Consider the following 13,498-nt stretch of genomic DNA (forward strand, 5'->3'; position numbering starts at 1 on the left):
AGCCACTCATTGAAATGCATTCATTTTGCAGTTTCTGTGTTACTAACAGTCATTTTGAAATTGTCCTGGGAATGTGAACTGTGATGCACTAAACGAGCAAAAATAAACTCGCCAGGGGGCCCCAGAGGTGACGTTTTAAATATTTTCAACATTTTACGCCACATACATAACATTACATAAATTGCCACAGGGTGGCAGTATTTCCTAGTACTGAATATAAAACCAATAGCACATTAACATATTAAATATTTAGAACATGTAATGAGCAAAAAAAAAAAAAAAAAACAATTTCATGAATGTGCAGGTCTCCTTTTCCCCAAATGGCTACTTTGGATCAAGGCAGCTATATTTCTGCCAGCAAACACCACCTCCATAAACGTTCTGCCAAGCAAAACAATTTCAGAGCCGATACAGATTTGCGAGCTAAATTTAGCGGCCTTATCACATTCAGTAAGACAGAGCATAGCAGTAGTGCCAGAGCAATGTGAAAGGATAGAGAGGACTAAACCCCTGTCAGCACTCAGTACCACTAGTGCCCAGCATTGTGGCTCAATCCCCCTAAAGCAATCAGAGGGCAAAAGGCCCAATCACACTAAATAAAAACAATACCACACTTCAAAACGCAAAAGGCAACACAGACAACAGGCCGCTTACAGCAGTTTTGGGTAACCGGCTGCAGTACTTCAAAATGGGGAAGGCCAGCATACCTGCTTCCACTTAGCAATGCCTATCAAACTCACAGCGCACCCAGTCAGCCATAAAATTTACAACCAACCCTTCTAAGGTATGAGATCACAAATGTGAGATCAGAATGTTCTTAGCTGAACATTCTAATGCTGATGAATGTTCACAATAGCTACTGGTGACTGAACACAATGGAGTTCTAGAACACTGACTTAGAATTTTGTAAAAAACAAACAAACAAACAAAAAAAAACACTCCTGCTTTTGAAACCAGGGGCCAGGCATGGAGGTGCCAGTGGCTGTGTGGTAAAGAGGGCAAGGGCTGGCAGATGCCCCTGGGGCACCTTTTTCTGCATGTGTGGGCACCACTGGGCTTCTCTGCTTTGAAAACCGTGCCCAGTGTCAACCGGGGTTGGCTGCAGACTGTAACAATGAGGTACATGTGTATAGACATGAACTGCGATACCCAGAATGTTTGTTCACGTCTACTCCTCCTTGCATTTCAACAGATAAGCAGTCGAAACAGTCGCAGGAAATAGCAGGAAACCACACAGACACACAGTAACCCGACTGGGTGCAGTGAGAGTCTAGAGTATGCAGTGGCACTTGGAAAGCCAGCACAGCTGCATAGCTCTGTAAGGTGAAGACAGGACAGGCAGAGACAAACCTCCCAGCTCCACAATGGCTGGACACAAACTAACCAGAGCAACCCCAATCGCTGCTGCCCCACCACTACTGCCCCATGACTACTGCCCCCATCACTACTGCCCCCCGGTGGGGTCTGTTGAGAAAAGGGCAGACCCCATGAGCAGCTGACAGCGTAATTCACTGCAGCTGCTGTATTTGGAAAGAGGGGGAAACGCCGGTCATCTCGGGTTACGCGCGGGCTCCTGAGCGCGGAGGAGCAAGGAGAGAGCACGTGTGACCTGTCACTCAACGCTGCGGGTTCCTGTCTCGGGCGTGCCACTATCGGCGCAGTGTTTACATCAAACGCCCCCGTAAAAATAACGGTGGCACGCTACGGGAGTGCAGCACCACACACCAAAGCATCTTACACAGGACCGAAGACTGCAGCACCACACGCCGAAGCATCTTACACAGGACCGAAGACTGCAAACACGACACGGAGAAGCATCTCACACAGGACTGTCTGCTGACACAATGCTACTCAAACCTGGCGCAACAGGACACAGTGCAGTACACCAAACACACCGGCTGCGTTAGAGGAGCTGTTGTTTGGAATTGGCGTGTAGAGTTCAGGCTTACGACGCAGAGACTGCAATTCAGGTGAGCAGCTCTGTTTGAGCACCTTGCTGAAGGGCACAACGGCAGGTACACCTTGGCTTTAACCTTGTGTTCACAAGGCGGATTCTCTATCCGTTATGCTACGCAGCTGTACAAGTGCTCATAGAGTCAGTTTCACAAGACACACATCAGTTCAGTGACCACCTACGTGGCACATATAAACCTGGGACCACTGTGTTTGTGCTGCAAGCGGACTCATGCAGGAAGAGTTCACACAATGTATAACAGCAGCCAGCCATAAGCTAATCAACGCTCGCTATGATGTGGTAAACAGGGCAAGTTTCCCACTTCATTTCACGTAAACTCCGGCCAGCACTGACTAAAAGCACAGGGCAAGAACCTCAGAACGCGCCACATATTGATTAAAAAGCCTTATTAGCATGCTGCCAACATCTTAGAACCTTGGCTTACATGCAAAAGGCCAGAGGGGTTTAATAAAACTGAACATTTATGTCAGCTCCAAACATATCCCTCTGATTGCACACACGCAACCATGGTGATTCAGCTCCCAGGGACTCATTTCATTATTGCAGTATTTTCTGGAATAGTTCAAATGTTATTTTTGTGCGATGACATGAATATAACAGAGGTTTCCGATGACGAGCCAGCATTACAAAGCTGATGAGGGGCAATGTGGGGCCATTTGGGGTTTTGGTCTAAAGCAAAAAAAAAAAAAAAAAAAAATACACTTCCAAGCAAACACCAAAGCAGTTTGCCTCCAGATCTTCTGGAAACTTAAGTGTTACACTACCAAAAAAAAAAAAAAAAAACCAAAAACCCAGAAAGTGAACTATCCTTTTAATTCTTGAATCAAGTCAATCATTATCAAATCACGTCAATCATTAATTTGATCCAACATTTCTAATGAAGCTATGAGGAACAGCACATGTAGCCACGGTGAGAATGCTTTCCTGTGGTCCCCAAAAAAAGGAACAATAATTGGCGTATACAGAGGAACAGAAAGGTCGGAATGGTTGCTATAAAGATCAGCACGTGCACAGACCCTACAGGAGCGCAGTTACGCACCCCAGGCCACGCAGAATAATCCAAGTAAAGCTGCTTTTTGTACGTTTGCGGATTTCTATTCATTTCATTCCCTTACTGATTATTAATAAGGGTATTAACTTCACTAACAGAAGGTTAATTAGGTGTTCTAATGGGCCCTAGCACGAGCAGCAGAATAATTAAGCTTTCCTGACACAGCTGCACCAATTGTGTCGACAGCATCAATATTGACGAAAACATGCTTGATAAACAATAATTACTTTCGACTCATATTGACATCATCTTTATATCAGTACAAATATACAATAGAGTACTATCACCGGCATATTTTAATTCAAAATGAAATTATAGCTCATCACAGAAAGATCAAAGTATTAATTAATATTCAGTTGTCAACGTGATCAAATCACAGCAATTAAGAGCGCAGGTGGAACAAAAAGCAGAACACGGTTTACCGTGTTACCTGGGGTGGCGAATGAGACGATAGATCACGCGCTGCACGGATTACTGTGATTAATCTTTTGCCGCCAACCGTCAGCTTTTCGCACTGGGGGGATGAGCCGGCAACGATACGCGGGCTAAAGGAGGATTATCTCATACCAACGACGGAAACTGAAAATCCCCAAACACGTTCAATGCAGCGGAACGTGCAAGTACGGCGGCTCCAGTCATTGTTGTTGTAAGAACAAAAAAGATAAAATGCCTGCAGGTCACAGCTTGCTTGGTTAAGCAAAAAAAAAGAGGCCCCCAGCGTACATTCTGATTCCGAGTGCAGCGCGAAATCGCGCAGGAACCGTGTGACTAGGCCGCATGGAAAGGCTGCCTACAATGACGTCAGGACCTTTGAACGCTCGCCCGTTTTTTAAAAAATCGTATCGGTTTTCAGTGGACATTTTCACAACAAGAACGATGACTGCTAAGAGTCATAAAAGCTCATATAAACTATAACAGTAGGCAATGTGCCAGGCAGCTAGTACAACAAATATCCAAGTGTGCGTATTTTTAGTTAGGACGCTCTGTCCAAACACTATCGCATATTTGGTTACGCCAATATGACATGTACGGTACACATTACAAAAACAAACTGCAGAGAACAAGAGGAGCCAGTTGGCTCGGCAGCATTTGCACTGCCAGCACCATTTCTAGTCTCAGGATGTAGGATGGCCGTGAACAAAAGCTCATGGCTCAACCACCAGTTCACTTCATTTATTTTTTTAAGCTTCAAAACCTAGCTTCATTTCTGATATCGTTTATAATTCATCATTCATAGATGGTAGGTCATCATAATGCAGTTCACTGTTGACTTTCTGCTACAAAATGTACCTGTGGGTAGCCTAGAGGCCTTTAACCACAAACCGGTTCCTTCCCGTGCAGTGTTTCCAGATCCTGGGCCGGCCGAGCAGAAAATGTCTGCCGATGGGATCCTGCAGACTGAAGCACTACTTGGCACCACAGGTCCTCCCAGTAAGGCTGTATTTGCTTCCAGTGCAAGTCTAGTTGGAAATGCATCACGGTATTACTGAGCAGGCCTGGGCAGGCCTGGGTTTTCATTTCTTATATCCTAAGCCACCGACCCAGGCAGGCGTGGCAAACCACAATAAAACAGGGAATAAAACGTGAGAGAGCACTTCACTGGAACTAGCCTACTCCCTTCAACCTTTTTTTAATGGTTTAATCACTACACTGGAACTAGCCTACTCCCTTCAACCTTTTTTTAATGGTTTAATCACTACACTGGATGGATGGCGACATCATCTATTAAATCAGGAAAAAAGGAGCCCATACACACCATTTGCATCACTAATATGGTGTTTTTCCGTGATGCTGACTGATCCTGCTCTGATGCGGCTCTACGCTTGGAATGATCACTGAAAGATACGTGTCCCTTTGTGATGGCTGGAGACTCAGTACTGATGGTGATCACTGGCATCCTGTGCCACAGACGTCCCTTCATCCAGCACAACCATCCTCAGGGTATTTCACCTCCCTGGAACTATCACAATAAAATATCATTTAAATGTTCACGAGCATAACTGCAGTGCTCTAAGTGTAAAACTCCATACAATGAATAACAGTAAGATTAGTAAATGCCTAAGAGATCACACCAGGTCTTCCCTGGGAACACAGCAACAGATCAACCCTCAAATCTACTACTGAGGAAAGCGTACTAGTGTTGCCAAAAGTCTACATAAAAATAAATAAATAAATAATAAACAAAAAATCATGCTTAGGAAACAGACACAGGAAATAGAAGTTCTCGTCTTGTGACCCTCAAACAACTTCTCCAATCTCCAGTCCCAACTTGCAAGTAGCATGCAAGTACATGCTAGAACTGTAATTTTCTATGAACTCACGCTAGTTTCCATGGAAGTAAACATGGAAACACTGGAGCAATTGCATCAAAGTTTTGCAAACTTCACAACAGCCAACTCAGTAAAATTATTTATACATAAAATAAACACCCGATTCTACATTTCCTCGCAAAGCAGACAATTAATTTCATTCGCAGGCTATAAATATTTACTCAAAACAGTGTACATCTAAATTTAAATCTAGTGTAGTTTAAATATGTTAAAGTATACAGAAGTCAAATAAATATACAGAATTCCTTATATGAACAACATAAAATGTTTTTTTTTTTAATTCCCTGAAAGTCATAAAATGGGTGTAAGTTCAATTCTACAGAAATGCCAGTCTAGGAGCAAAATAGAACAGCAAGCCAGCCCTGACAAAGATGAACTGCCCTGACAACTGCCCTCCCCCAGGGCAAGTGACATAGATCCTCTTTAGGGTCCGCCCTCCATTCAGGAAGAGCAGATTTTTAGAACAGCTCACTCTCACACACATTTCTCTCATAGTCTCTTTCAGCTTTAAACCCAGTTTACACACCATCTAGCATCAGCGGCTGGCTAGCCAATGGGACAGAACAAACGCTTCTGTGTGAATACGTACAGAGTTATTTTTCCAACCGCAACCTTAGAAACAATGCTTAGCAACAAGGAATTAAGTTCCGGAGATGCAAACAAAACAGTTTCACCCTCAGTACACACAGGAACACACAGGAACACATTCATGACCCCTGGGACAAAAACCACAGCAATCAAATTTGGAGATATATCCCCAACTGCATTCATATTTTTCAGACATTATCAAAAGAACTAACAGTGTGTTTGGTGTTTAAATAGCTAAAATGTTAAGGCTTGGTAGCAAACACTGCTTGCGGAGAGTGCATCCACCTTTAGCCGAGCTTGCCTTTTATATTCCACTCCAAAATTGAGCACTATCATCAACAGTTAAAGAAACATTTTTTAAGACTTAAAAAATATTCAATGTCAAGCATGTACAAACCCTTTCAAATTATGATAATGAGACTCCAGAACATGCTTGGTGAAATACATTATTTCTAATCACAAGGTCGGTGCACACAAAGCTGGTTTAAATTTGACCTGACTGAACGCATTACATTACATGCATCCAGAGCGACTTAAACAACAAATGCGTAGCATTTACATGCATCCATTTACACAGCTGGGTATATACTGAAGCAATGCAGGTTATGTACCTAGCTCAAGGATACAACGGTAGTATACCCGGGAATTTAACCTGTGACCGTTATACCACACTGCCGCCCTATGCAAGGTCCTATCATTAGAAAGCACTGCTCCGTGGGTGACATCAGCGTACAGTAGCACACAGGATAAATGTGGGTGTGAGCTTAGAGCAGGGGTGTCAAACTCCAGTCCTGGAGGGATGGGGTACCTGCAGGGATTTCTGCCTCCCCTTCAGTCAGCTGCCATGTAAGGCTCACAGACCGAGGTGTGAGCAGGACTCTTTAGCCAACTGAGGACTTAAAATGAACCACTGGTGCTGAAACCCTTAAAAAACAGCAGACACTGCAGCCCTGCAGGACTGGATTCCAACAGCTGGCACACACACGCACACACACGCACACACACACACACACACACACGTGCGCACACACATACATGCACACGCGCACACACACACACGCACACAGACACACAGACAGACACACACACACACACACACGCAGACACGCACACACACGTGCGCATACACACACACAGACACACACGCACACACACATGCACACGCGCACACACACACAGACACACGGACGGACACATACACGCGCGCGCACACGCACACACACACACACATGCACACGCGCGCATACACACACACAGACACACACACACACACGCACACACCCTGTAACGTGAGGCATGTACTGTATACTATCTATGCCAGCTGGGTAAGTGTGGGCTGCTTATATACAAAGACTTACTGGTAAGCAGTTGAAGGCCGTGCCTTCAGTAGTGAAGGGCATGCATTAGGTAGTTTGGTTATTTCTGTTGCTTTATTTTCTATTTTTGTTCACGTGCACAACAAAGAAGGTCGCTTTGAAAATAAGATAATGTCATTCCTCGTTCACGTGTTACAATTTTGAAGACTGAAAAAATGAACCGTTAAAAAGGACACGTTTTTTTTTAGTTTTTGCGAGCAGCAGGGAACTCACATGGCCTTGTGCTTGTCTTCCGCCAATATCTGGTCATTCGGTTTCAGTCCATACCTGTTTGAACGGTAGAACATTTATCAATTAGTACAGCTCTGAAGAAACTGATTCCATTAATTACCACAATAAAGCATCCAACTTACTTGTCAAGGAAGTCCTTGTCCACTACAGCAGAAATGTCAAGCAGAGGATTTCCCATCCCAAACAGCACATTTTGTCTGGGGGGGAAAAAAAATGTCAAGTGATCCTCAAAGGTTTCAAATGATTCGCTAGAAGCAAGCAAATCAAACACATCAGAAATCCACAAAACAAATACAAACGAATACAGGCCGGATCATCACACAGAGGTAAATGACCCAGCATTAGACTATAGACCAGTACATCTTGAGTATAAAAAACCCTCCAAGACCCAAGGAAAATTGACAATTAAGGCTACATTTTGTGACACTACATTAGAAACTACCTTTGAAGTGTCAAAAACACTTGCACAGGACTTTCTTTTGCAAATAAAAATACTTGGACAGGGATCCAGCCAGGCAATGTAACAGCATGAAGATAATCCAACCCAGTTCCACAGCCAGGTGACCTACCACTCACTATAGCAATGACATACTGTGGCATATTTTACATTATTTAATAAACCTTCTCTGGTAAATATCAATGACCTGCACACTAAATGTCAGAAATGGTCCGGATAAGCACGGAAATCCATCCATATCAAGCCGAGTGTAAAATCCAAGCATTATATAAGATGGGATCGATAAATTACATCACTTGCTCTCCGAATGACTGTTAGGGTTGTGGCATCAACCTAAAATTGTTCTTCACCAACTTGAAATATTTTGTTTCTGTATATAAGCCATCATATAGGCTAGTAGATTCCACTTCCAGTCACATGGAGGACGGAGAATCACTTCAGGGCAGAGGCGCACCGTGCCATATTGTGTGTGGTGGGGAAAGCTATGTTTGGCTCGCCCTCAACAAACAGGTGGATCGCCCACATGTCGGGGTACGCATGCATTCAAGTTATCCACGCTCGAAAACTGCCTTCCAGTGCAGATTCCTGACTCCACACGCGACGGGCAGATGAACTGATTGAACACGATACGGGTTGAACGCTATACGGGTTTAGATAATTAAAAGGACAAGCCACGTTATCACCCAATTCGGAGCACCGATGCGGTTTTTAAAAGGTTGGTGGGTGAAAAAAAAAAACAAGAATCGTGTTCGTATGCTCGCAGGACTTCCCTGTGTTTGTTGCTCATTAAAACTGCCAATGCTACAGGCGTGAGATTTACAGGAAAAAGCACGGAGACGCAACATATCCAAAGAACGTGGACCCAAACCGGAAAGGTGATGGCATCTTGGGTTTTGAAACTGTATGTTTATACTACATAATCGTTTGATAATAGAAGAACTGCGTCAAAAAGCGCGATTAACATAGCTATGCTACGGTCATTCATTCTGCCCACCGCGAACGTTCACCTTACCTTGCAGCCGGCATGCTTTCTGATGAGCGCTACGCTAGGCTAGTCTGTTGACAAGGAAGACCTTACTCCCCGAGAGCAATCCACACCAGTTCCCAACTGCAGCATGCCGGAACCCTCTCCCTCGATTTCTAAACTGATCGGATGGCGGTAGGAGGAGCAAGTTATTTTGCTACTCCCGTGGTTGGCTGTAACATTGCCATTTATTGTGGGCCCTGAATTTAAATATTTTTCCCTGTAATGAAACAAGTATTTGTTTGCGCTAGAAAAAAAAAAAACAAATACAATTGACGTGTCGTCGCCGCCCAAATTAACAAAGCTGTACGTGTAGATTGTAGTAGTTGGGAAGTCACTTAACCGTTATCTTCCTGTCCTGTTTTCCCACAGCTCGCCCCATTTTTCGTTCAAATGCAACACAAGCATAAAACGAACTTGGTTAATGTTGGAATAACACAAATGTAAATACGGTGTTGTTCGAAAGCGAGCAATTCAATGTGGTTCCGGAAATGTTACTTAGTATTCAGTAAACAGCAACTGACCGTGTTGACCCTGTTTACCCTATAGACAAACGTAATATTTGGTCATTTGCAAAGAACGTTTGCATTTCAATAATCCAACAAGCCAACATCTGCACGAACCACTTAAAACCTTGGCAGAGGGATTCGGGGTGCAAAAAACATGTGCTTAAACCGATGTTATCCCGAGCATGGGTGGCACAGGAGTGGAACACTGCACCGGAGCGCCCTGAAGCTTGGAACGTGGGTGACAGCCGGAGACTAACACCACAAGACACGTGGCGTGACTTCTGTCTGCTGCGATTGTCACGGTTAAGCTGTCACAGTAAACGCTTGCCAGCAGTTCTCAACCAAATATTAATTGAATTGTCCGTGTCGCCAAATTTCCATCCGCCTGTGATGATCATCAGCCTAAGTATGTGCACGTTCTTCTCAAACGAACAATTTATTAAGGTAACGTTGCTGGGCAGAAGAAACATCTGAACTGCCCACGCTGGGTGTGCTTTCAAGCTCATAATAAGTTAGCCAGCAGCCTTACCCACAAAACTAGTATTACTACTATGGCCATCTATCGCTGAATAGCTATGTTAATTCAGCTGGCAAAACAACGAGCCTTAATTCAGTTAATTACAGGGTACAGTGCATGTGACCTATAAGGAGCGGCATGATTAGCAGTTAATGCTAACAAGCTAACTCATCATGTCTTATCAGCAAGTGCCTATCACCTGATAGTATGCTCCGCTAGTTTCTGCTTTTTAAATGTTGGTTCCTCTGCAGACATCGTCGTCGTAAACTGCGTTGAATCAGAGACAACAGAGACTTTTGCAGACACTTCTCAGAAACTAGAATTAGCCGTAGCGCTCGTAGAAATGAATGGTAGCCACAATTAGCATATCTTCCATTCATTCCGAATGGCCGCGCTATGGATTGTGGGTAGTGTTGCTACAAAGGAGTCCTCAGCCTGTTACCGATTGAAAAAACTTAAAAGCTTACTTAAAACCTGATGACAACGCTTACAAATCTTTTATTCTCGTTTTTTTCTTCTTTATGCACGAAAACATTTCCCTGCTTCGGTGAATAATGAGGCGTTAAAGGATATTATATATTCTAAGGTTAAAGGGGGGAAATCGGAAGGAAAGAAATGTTGCCAAGAGTTTGCTGTCTTCTGAGAGTGCCTGAGTAAAAAAAGTGTAAATGGGCTGTTGCTATCTCCTGGCTATATATTATTATTACTAATAGCAAGTGGAGCGTTCCGCTCTATGGTTCTAACCGCTTATTGTCTTACCTCCTTGCTTCCTTTCCTTGCGTCCTTTCCTAGTAAAGAAGGCAAACGGGCCGAAAATGCGTGAAATTGGCGTTGTCAACGTGTTGTGCATTCCAATCGCTTATAGTTTACCTCTTGAAATAGCTCATTACAGTTTATGCTTTATAATTTATTTTGGCAAAAAAGTTTATCCACAAATGTAGTTTAAAAAAAAAAACCATACATGTGTGTTTGGTTTTTTAAGAAGAATTAAAATTGTAGTTTCAATCATTTATGTTTATGAAAAATAAGAATGTGCATTCGTCCTGTATATGTTTAGTGAAAATTGTTGGTAAACTTTTGTTTTGAATAGTTAGGTCTATCTCTGCAAGGTTTTTCAACTCATTACATATTGAAATATGAAAATATTATCTGAATTTACTTCAACTGTTCCACTGTTAGAACAGTAGCATTTATACAAGTAAAAAAAATATATATATTTATTTATCAGATGTATGCATTTGTGAGGGGGGAAAAAAACATCTTAAAAAAATCATCAGCATTAAAAACAAGAAAAATGCAAATCTAGAATGTTACAAAATGCTTTATTACAAAAGTGTCTATCCGATGAAACCATGTAAACTGAGTTTTGAATGATGGATACAGAATGACGATCTTATTCATTTGCATGAAGAATTTCCCTGGACTAGAATATACCACATCATTGCATTCGACAAGGTTATTAAAAATGCAAATAAGTTTTAATAATTTCAACCAATTACATGGAGACAGAAATGTTCAATTGAAGGCACATCATTCAGATGGGAGCAACAGGGTGCTGGAAATGAAGTCTATAAATGTACAGTTACATTCAAACTGCAAACTGACTTGCACTGTTAAAGTTTTACATGTGGAAGCACTTCCATCTCCACACATTGGGCCTCCATTCACAATACAATCACATTTGATCGTAAACCTGCGTGTAAGATTCAACCACACAATCCACCAGGAACATGCATCACGCACTGAAATCGTAGTCTCTCCTGGCGTACAGAGCACGCTTACTGTTCTTCCTTTCCTTGAAAATGAATGCAACAATGTTATGTGGTAGAATATAGCTCAATAATACTGAAGCTTGAATTTAGTAAAACAAAGACAGGTGCGTTTCAATGACTAGTAGGGAAGGCCTTGTATGGTTAGCACTCACCTCTTGAAGCAGGAAACTGCATTGCAACATAAATATATCTCACTTTCATAGGGCTAGTTAATAAAATTCTTACATTAACTTTTTTTTTTTTTCAAACATGTTTCTACAAAAACAAAACAAAAATAATAATGGCAACATACAGACACTTCTCAATTTTAAACATTTAACTTGAAGTCACGTTCTGGTCTTTCAGATGATTTAAAAAAATTCATCCATTGGGCAGAAGGAAAAAAAAAATCAATTATACAGTCAGATAATACAGTGCTCAGTGATCTAGCCCTTAGTGTTCTCTGCTATTGCTAAAGTAGGAAAAAAAAATATTCTGAAGAAACTAGATCTTTGGTATCATTTGTGACATGAAAGCAAAATGCATTATGGCAGAATATACACAACATGAAGGAAAATACTTCACTTGTGTTATACACAATTGAAAAAGCAAACCCAATTTCACCTTTGTAAATAAATATCAAAATTATAGCTTAGTGTGAATAGCCAGATTATGACTAATGATATTGCGTGTATAGCTGTATATTCACTAATATAATTTCCCTGTGTGTTTATCTGCTTGCACAGGCAAAGGTGAAAGGTCTGATTATGGAAATGAAATCTAGAAAGCTGTTAAAAAGGTATAAAAATTTTGCCACAAAGAAAATCCTGAAATTGAGGCTGAAGTATAATAGTTCTCTGATATGAACTTTTATATTCCTGCAGTGAAACAGACAATTGTAGTAAAAAAAAAAAAAAACCTCAACCGTGATACCAAAATAGAAACTCCACTCAGAAAATATATACCTGGGATTTTGCATAACTCTCAAAACCCAACATATGAAAAATAATGTTCAATTTTTATCTTTACATTATCTAAAAAGTAACTTCCCAGAAAAAATCTATTACTAGTTAATGTCTTGCTTGATTGGATTGTCTCCTAGTGTACATTCCTGAATGGTTAAGGCAGAGGGTAGGCTCTGCACAAACCAAAAATAAACAAAAAATCCCCAAAGGGATTAACGAATAGGCAAGTATTTAAATTTCCATTTCCTGTTTCTTTTATACAAACAGAGTCCGAGGGAAAGAAGAGTGGACAGCTTGCAGTGATTTTTGGGAGTGGGGGGTGGGGGGGGGGGCCTGCCCACTCGAGTGGATGTTCTCTCCTGAGGGACCGGTGGCTCCGCCCACTGGCAGCAGGTGGCTCCGCCTACTGGTACCAGGGGGTCTTCCTGATCCAGTGGAGGGTGAACCCGGCGTCGGTCCGGATCTTGATGGACGCCGCCTCCGCCTCCCTCACCGTTTCCTTCACCGACTGCATCAGGTTCTGGGCATTGTGCACCAGCATCTCCGTGGCCTTGGGGGGGGGGGGGGGGGGGGGGGGGGGGGGGGGGGGGGGAAGGCTTTTACTCCAACTGCCAAACGCATTCAGACACCCGACAGTGTGGGGGCGAGGGGACCGGGGTAAGTAACACTGGGGCACTTTTGCTCAGAGGAGTAACAGTGGGGCACTTTTGCTCAGAGGAGAGGA

The 13,498-nt window shown here is 42.6% G+C and overlaps 2 protein-coding genes across 4 annotated transcripts in view; both read right to left on the reverse strand.

Annotated features, from left to right (window-relative positions):
* Nucleotides 1-10,675, reverse strand: part of LOC118221614 (adenosine kinase-like) — a 116,047-nt gene extending 105,372 nt beyond the window's left edge. The window contains exons 1-3 of one of the 2 annotated variants that reach the window (XM_035406840.1): nt 10,258-10,675; nt 7,674-7,748; nt 7,534-7,587 (exon numbers count right to left, since the gene is read on the reverse strand). In XM_035406840.1, the coding sequence (XP_035262731.1) occupies nt 7,534-7,587; nt 7,674-7,748; nt 10,258-10,313 (185 nt within the window). In that variant the 5' untranslated portion in view covers nt 10,314-10,675. Of the gene's footprint in view, nt 1-7,533; nt 7,588-7,673; nt 7,749-9,020; nt 9,179-10,257 lie in introns of those variants that run through there. The other variant, XM_035406841.1, reaches the window with a different exon arrangement.
* Nucleotides 10,676-11,361: 686 nt separating this feature from the next.
* LOC118221003 (vinculin) overlaps nt 11,362-13,498 on the reverse strand; it is a 41,473-nt gene continuing 39,336 nt past the window's right edge. For both annotated transcript variants that reach the window (XM_035405546.1, XM_035405545.1), the window contains one exon: nt 11,362-13,324. In XM_035405546.1, the coding sequence (XP_035261437.1) occupies nt 13,178-13,324 (147 nt within the window). In that variant the 3' untranslated portion in view covers nt 11,362-13,177. The remainder of the gene's footprint in view (nt 13,325-13,498) is intronic.

This window comes from Anguilla anguilla, chromosome 2 (assembly GCF_013347855.1).
Source record: "Anguilla anguilla isolate fAngAng1 chromosome 2, fAngAng1.pri, whole genome shotgun sequence".
Lineage (NCBI taxonomy): Eukaryota > Metazoa > Chordata > Actinopteri > Anguilliformes > Anguillidae > Anguilla > Anguilla anguilla.